Genomic DNA, 7500 nt, shown 5'->3' on the forward strand with positions numbered 1-7500 from the left:
GCTCAAACGGAACAGATTATTCAATTCAATTCAAAGGAGCTTTATTGGCATGAGAAAACATACGTTTACATTGCCAAAGCAAGTGTCACAAATAAAATAAAAACAGTTGAAAATGAGGAACATATATACAGTTGGAGGGGGTACAGCATTGTGTAAACAGATCTATTTTGCATTGTGACATTATAAAGCTTTTGGAACAAATAGCATTATTTTTTTCTCAAAATGCATTTAAAGGTAGCAGCTCTGTTTCATACTGTATATGAGCAGTAGGTCTACATGTCAATCCATGGTTTGTAGTCCTTAGGGTGGTTGTGTGTCAGTCTATGGCCTTCTTTTGTCGCAACAGTTCACAAATCTTGCTGCTGTGTGAGATTAACAGTGTGGGTTTGACAGTACAGGAGAATGAGAGGGGAATTGAGACGGGGGGGGGGGGGGGGGGGGGGGGTAGGCTACAGTACCGACAACAGTGTTGTTTTTGACAGCAAATTTTGATTTAGTTGTAGTCATAGTCTTTTGAATAAAATGTATTTTAGTTTTAGTCACCTGAAAAGTTTTAGTTTCAGTCTAATTTTAGTCGACTAAATCTATAAGATGTTAGGCGACTAAATCTACAGTTGATTTAGTCAACTAAAATGTATTTTGAAGGCCTTGTAAAGGCTGATTTTACACTTGGTTGCGTGCTGAAAATAGCCGATCTACAAGCTCACAACGCGTCGCAGTGTGACGCGTTGTGAGCTTGTAGATCTGCTATTTTTAGCACACAACACCTGAGAGCAACCAAACATAAAATTACTTAACTTTTTAGTCTAGTTTTTATTTTGTTGAAAAAAATTGTCAATATATTTAGTCTTAGTTTTAGTCATCACAGCTTACTTTTTATTTAGTCATAGTTTTAGTCGATGAAATCAACACTGACCGACACTGAATTGATGAATGGCTCAGACTGGTTTGGTTGTGTTTGCATTAAGGTTCATCACGGTTGCGTTAAGGCTGTGGCGTAATGAGGTGACGACAGCGCTGATGTGATAAGAGGGGTTCTGGTGTCAATGTTGACTCAGAGGCGTCAGATGGCTGTCAGCTATGGCTCCATCTTCAATGTGCCTGTCAGTCAGTCACCACCAGTGGGGGAAAAAGCACTCACATTTATTAAGTAAAAGTATCAATGCTTCAATAGCCTGCGACCCTACACTTTTCAGGGTTTGATCCGGTCGGCAGAGGAAACCACTCTCCGTCATGTTGTAGTCCTTAAAGCAGGGGTTTTCAAAGTGGGTGACGGGGCACCCTGGGGTGCCTTGACGGTTTTCCTCGCAACATAATCACTAACATATCGTCACTGTCAGGCAGAAACCTCGTATCTCCAAGTTTCAAAATGTGTACGTCTTTTGGTAAAGCAAAGCCCTGCTTCACCATACAAGACTGTCGCACAAAACAAGTGAAAACAGCCGATCTTGTTGATCTGCTGTTTTCACTAGTTTAGTACATTTTATAGATGATAAATACAAAACGAATGGTTTTGGACATACAAGGTTTTCCACCTGACAACGACGATATGCTATAAATATAAGGTGCTGGGAGTGAAAATTATAATGTAGGGGTGCCTCAGATTAAAACAATATTCATGGGGTGCCCTGAGACAAAAAGGTTTGGGAACCCCTGCCTAAAGGACTACACTTTGGCCGGAACTATCAAACCGGAAACAGTTTTAACCCAGAATAATTCCCCTGCGCTCAAGGACACACTTTTAGGGCATATCTAATAAACCCCTTGATGCATAGTTTTGCTTTTGGAAAATTTGTTTGGTATATGCATCTTTTAGTCCAAATCATATAGCGACTGGCAAGATTACACTAGGCTACTCGAGCATTTTAATAGGGATTGGGGAAACAAACGGGGGGAACCAAAACAAAGCGACGCAGCTTCTTCTGCTTGTGGTGTCTGCCTAGACCGGATCTAACGGCCCTTTGTAAACGAATACCAGGCTTTCCCCCGAGAAAGCCTGGTGACACAAGGTTAGTGCTGCAATAGAGAAATACTATGTTACAAGTGAAAGTCCGGAATTCAAAATGTACTTGAGTAAAAGTACAAAAGTATTGGCGTAAAATTTTACTTAACATACCAAAAGTAAAAAGTACCAAATGTTTGAAAGTAGCAGATCTACAAGCTCACAACGCATCGCGATGCGGCGCGTTGATTTGACGGTACCGTCATTAATTCGGCTGTTCGGTGCCACCGAGATTCTGTGACTCCTTGAACCGAAATGAATTTGTCTCTAAAAGTGGAGTATGCATCGGCCTTAAGTTTTCAAATAAATGTAGTGGAGCAAAAGTACAATATCTTGATCCAAGATGTACAGTAGTGGAGTAGAAGTGAAAGTATTGGACATTGGAAATACTCAAGTAAAAGTACAAATTCCTAAGAATTGTATTTAAGTACAGTACTTAAAGGAGTAGTTCATTCCAAAATTACTTTTTTTTCTATTGATTACTCACCCTATGGAGACTTGAATTCAATAATATGTTTTTGTATTTGTTGCATTCCTAAGACAAAACATTGATTACAATAAAGATTCCCCCATTGATTCCAGATGGGGATTAATGCATCCGGGTCCCCATCCGGAATCAATGGGGGTAAATTTACTATAATATTTGTTTTGTCTTAGGAATGGAACAAAAACAGAAAAAAATATTATTGAACTCCAGTCTCCATGGTGTGAGTAATCAATAGAAAAAAGTCATTTTGGGAGTGAACTACTCCTTTAAGTAAACGTACTTAGTTACTTTACACCACTGTCATCATGAGTAAAGCACGCTTCAGCCTTAATGTGGTCTATTTGTTGTGTACTATGGATATTGTAATGAATAGATAGCCAGCATGTTATGTTGTGTACTATGGATATTGTAATGAATAGATAGCCAGCATTTTATGTTGTGTACTATGGATATTGTAATGAATAGATAGCCAGCATGTTATGTTGTGTACTATGGATATTGTAATGAATAGATAGCCAGCATGTTATGTTGTGTACTATGGATATTGTAATGAATAGATAGCCAGCATTTTATGTTGTGTACTATGGATATTGTAATGAATAGATAACCAGCATGTTATGTTGTGTACTATGGATATTGTAATGAATAGATAACCAGCATGCAGGCAAATGCCAGGCTCATTTGTTGAGCTGTCATCCTCTCCACAGTTTCAGCGTATGTTCTTTATTTTTTGATTTATACTCAGATGATAGTATCTTGGTTTACCTATTATAGGCCTACTAGATTACTGAGGTGAGGCACTACACACTGTCTCTATGCATTTGATTTATTACCTTGTGTTTACCTTGCCTACTGTAAACCGGTCTGCATTAAGAGAGTCTGCTAAATGCCTACTTTGTAAATTGTACGACTTGTACTATGTGTAGTTGTCGCACTGTTTTTGCGTGTAGTTAGCATCTTGTTTTGTTATGTGTAACAACTGTTTTGTTTTACTGTTGTGGTACTTTGAAGTCATACATACAGTGTATTGCACCTTTATCCTATAGGAGCTTTTACAACGCGTGTTACATTCACACATTCACCAGTGGTGTGTTCTAGATTTTTTTTTAGGATTAATACTGGTGGTCCCCGAACCCCTGGTGGTCCGCGGTTCCCAGACCGCGTGTGTGTTTGGCCCTTTTTTCCAAAAAATAATCAGACACATTTCAGCAGCAATAGCAAACAGTTATAAAGGGAAAAAAAGCACTGAAAAGAAGTGGGGAGAACACACGGTTTGAATACTAATGTAGTGAGTCCTGGAGGTGTCAGGTCTATTGTTATTTGTTAAGTTAATGTTTGAATTGCTTCGGAACTATGGTCTGCGGCGCCGCGGCCATTCATTATCACTTAAAGAAAACAATAGCAGCCATTGAATAGCCACACATTCCTTCACATCAGACGGTACACAACATTAACACGAAAAAGTAAATGAAGTCCACTTGTTTCCCCCCAGCCCCTCCCCCTGCAGCGTATCAGATACACTCCTTTGGAGGTTTCACGAGGGCATATACGCTTTCTCTCATTTTCTTCTTCACGTCATACTACAGTACGTGTGCTGCGTATCACGGTAGAGCACACCACTGACATTCACACAACGACGCAGGAACGCATGCAAGGCACCAACCTGGGGTTCAGTGTCTTCTTGCTCAAGGACACTTTGACACTGTAACTCCCTAACTACGTACAGGATTGAACCGGGAACCTTCCGTTTCCCATCCTTATATGATGGACAGTTGGTAACCAAATGGACCCTTATACAACCAGATCTTTAACTCTTGAGAGTGTAAAATGAAACCAAATGGAATGGTTCCTTGCATTTGGATTCATTTTACACTCTCAATGCAGTATCAATAATGGACCTTGATGTGAAAAGGGTTGAAAACCACTCTTCTAAACAAGCACCTGCCCAGACCTCTAGTCTAGTTCAAATCCACTGTTTGGGATGCCAAAGGGGTAAAAAATAATATAGCTGGGAAGAGAGACAGAGAGAGAGAGAAAGATAGAAATATATATATAGAGCGATATATAGAGCCTATAATGCCTATATACAGTATATACTGTAGAGAGAGAGAGAGATTGATTGATTGATTGATTGATTGATTGATTGATTGATTGGAATCCCTGGTATGATGTCCCATGACAAACATTTAATAACTATGTGTGCACGTGCCTGTGCACATGTATTAGTTGTAATGTATTAACATACTTGATTAACCCGTTTAGACCTGGAAAAGCCTCAAATAATAATTTCACAATTTTAACACTGCTGTTGTGTGTGCGTGCGTGCGTGCGTGCGTGCGTGCGTGCGTGCGTGCGTGCGTGCGTGCGTGCGTGCGTGTGTGTGTGTGTGTGTGTGTGTGTGTGAGTTAGATGGAGTTGTGGCGACAGTGTGCGTCGTGGCTCATCGAGTGTCGTGTCCTGCCAGAGAACCACAAGGTCACATGGGGCGGTGCACAGGTGAGATGCTGCCTCACACGCGCACACACACACACACACACACACACACACACACACACACACACACACACACACACACACACACACACACACACACACACACACACACACGCACACACACGCGCGCACATGCACGTACACACACATCATCATCAACAGTAGCCTATCCATTACACACAGTAACCCAACGTTGCGGTCGTGCAGAAACCTCCTATCAGCATTTTTCTTTTAACTTTGTGTTTGTTTTTGTAAATTATCGGTCTACTTGATCACTCTACAGTCTACAGCGTCACACAAAAGCATCATGATTGATGCTTTTGAATTTGAATCCTGAAAAGTAAGAGTTTGTGACATGAGTAGTTGAGTACATAAACACATACTGTACATGCAGATCGTGCATGCTGCATACATATACACAGACAGATACATACATACAGTACTGCTGGTGTACAATACATGATATGATAAGCAGTGTTGATTTAGTCGACTAACAAATAAAAACTAGACTAAAATGTTACGGAGGGACTAGTGGAGAAGAGATGCAGTAGAACTAAACGACGAGTCATTTTATGTTTGGTTGTGCTCGGCTGTTGCACTCTGAAAATAGCAGATCTACAAGCTCACAATGAATGCGTCGCAGAGAGCTTGTAGATCTGCTATTTTCAGAATGCAACCAAGTGTAAAATCAAGCATTACGACGCTGTCAAAGCCCGCCAACATACGTTTTCGTCGACAAAACGATTTAGTCGACTAAAATCGTATGATAGATATTTAGCCGAGTAAAACTAAATAAACTAAAATTAAAACTTTTCAGATGACAAAATAAAAAGTCCCTGGCAAAATCAACACTGTATGTGCGTGCACAAACATTATGTATACACGTGCATAATTAACACGTTTCAGTTCTGCTTCTCAAATTGTCGCTGTGCGTGCGCGGCGGTGCACGGCACGCCACATACTTGTGACTGTGTGTGAGGGACAAATGTCCCCACAAGTAGAAGAATGTGAGACGTAGACATTACAAGGCCATTTCCCTGATCCTCACAAGAGAAAAAAATTAAATAAAAACTGATTTGTAGAGATTATAATCAGGAAAGTATTGCCTCATCTGTCCAAAGCTTTTACTTTTCGTGATTCAAATGCAGAAATAGCCAAAGTACCAGATCTACAAGCTAGGGCATTAACCAAAAAGTCGACAAGTCGACTCAGTCGACTTCTTTACACAAGTCGACTCCCACCAGAGAAAGTCGAAAGTCGAAGTTGAAAAAAAAAAAACGTTCTATTGTGAAAATAGCAGATCTACATGCTCACAACGCCTCGCGATGCGAGGCGTTGTGAGCATGTAGATCGGCTATTTTCACAGTTTCTGCCTCTATATATTTGACAATTTGGACAATGTTTAATTTGCTATTTTAGAGGTATTAAAAAGTTCTTAAATTGGCACTTTAGAAATGTGAAGATACCCTCTCTATACACTTAAACTTTATGTTGGTTTGTTTACAGTTGAGTGAGAAAACAATGTTTCACATTAAGTTAATCATCTGGGGACGGCCCAAAATATTTGGGGGGGTCGTGTGTGATGTGATGACATCATCAAACGATAAAGTCGACTTCAACTCAACTTTTTACTGAGTCGAGTCGACTTGCAAAAATCACAAGTCGTTAATGCCCTTCTACAAGCTGGAAAGTGGAAACGCGTCGCTAGCTTGTACTGTAGATCTGATATTTTTGGATACTTTAGTGTGACGGTGTTGTATGATCAAGTAGGGGCGTTCATTTACGAAGAAAACACAAGATGTTAAACTATGGAGATAAGAGGTTTCTGCCCGACAACAACGATAAACTTAGCATTAAGGGTTAGGATTGGACGAGCCCTGAAACATGACGGTCGTACGTCACGACCGTCATGGATGAGGTTCAGACTGGTTTCGAGCAGATTAGCCAATTTGACGCTTACGTCTACAACACAAACATTCAGATTTCAAAACATTTTCAAATATTTGTATTGTCAAGCACAGCATAAAAGTATGCATTTTCAAATCAGGCATTAAACAGTGCCCGCAGTGAATCCCTGTACCCAGGGCCCAGAATTTGGTGTGACGCCCCTGATGCTGCATACAGAGACAATTTGACGCTTACGTCTACAACACAAACATTCAGATTTCAAAACATTTTCAAATATTTGTATTGTCAAGCACAGCATAAAAGTATGCATTTTCAAATCAGGCATTAAACAGTGCTTCTTTATTTATTTTTTTATTCTTTTTTTTTAAGATTTGTCTTTGGGCTTTTTCATGCCTTTATTTGATAGGATAGTAGACTGACAGGAAACGGGGAGAGAGACGGGGAATGACACGCGGCAAAGGTCGTCCGGATCGGGAATCGAACCGGCGACGCCAGCAGGCATCACAGCCCAGCATGTGGCACGCGCCCTAACCACAAGGCCAGCGGGCGCCCCGTGCTTCCTTATTTTCTTAAACAGACATACATACACACACCAAAATACAGTGAAGGA

The 7500-nt window shown here is 40.4% G+C and overlaps 1 protein-coding gene across 1 annotated transcript in view; it reads left to right on the top strand.

Moving 5' to 3' along the window:
- The window catches only part of vav1 (vav guanine nucleotide exchange factor 1), a 50337-nt gene that overhangs the window by 1577 nt on the left and 41260 nt on the right, over window positions 1-7500 (top strand). Inside the window, exon 2 of the mRNA XM_080721118.1 lies at window positions 4899-4985. Within this exon, the coding sequence (XP_080577244.1) occupies window positions 4899-4985 (87 nt within the window). The remainder of the gene's footprint in view (window positions 1-4898; window positions 4986-7500) is intronic.

This window comes from Nannobrachium achirus (genome assembly GCF_963921795.1).
Source record: "Nannobrachium achirus genome assembly, chromosome: 3".
NCBI classification, from domain to species: Eukaryota; Metazoa; Chordata; class Actinopteri; order Myctophiformes; family Myctophidae; genus Nannobrachium; species Nannobrachium achirus.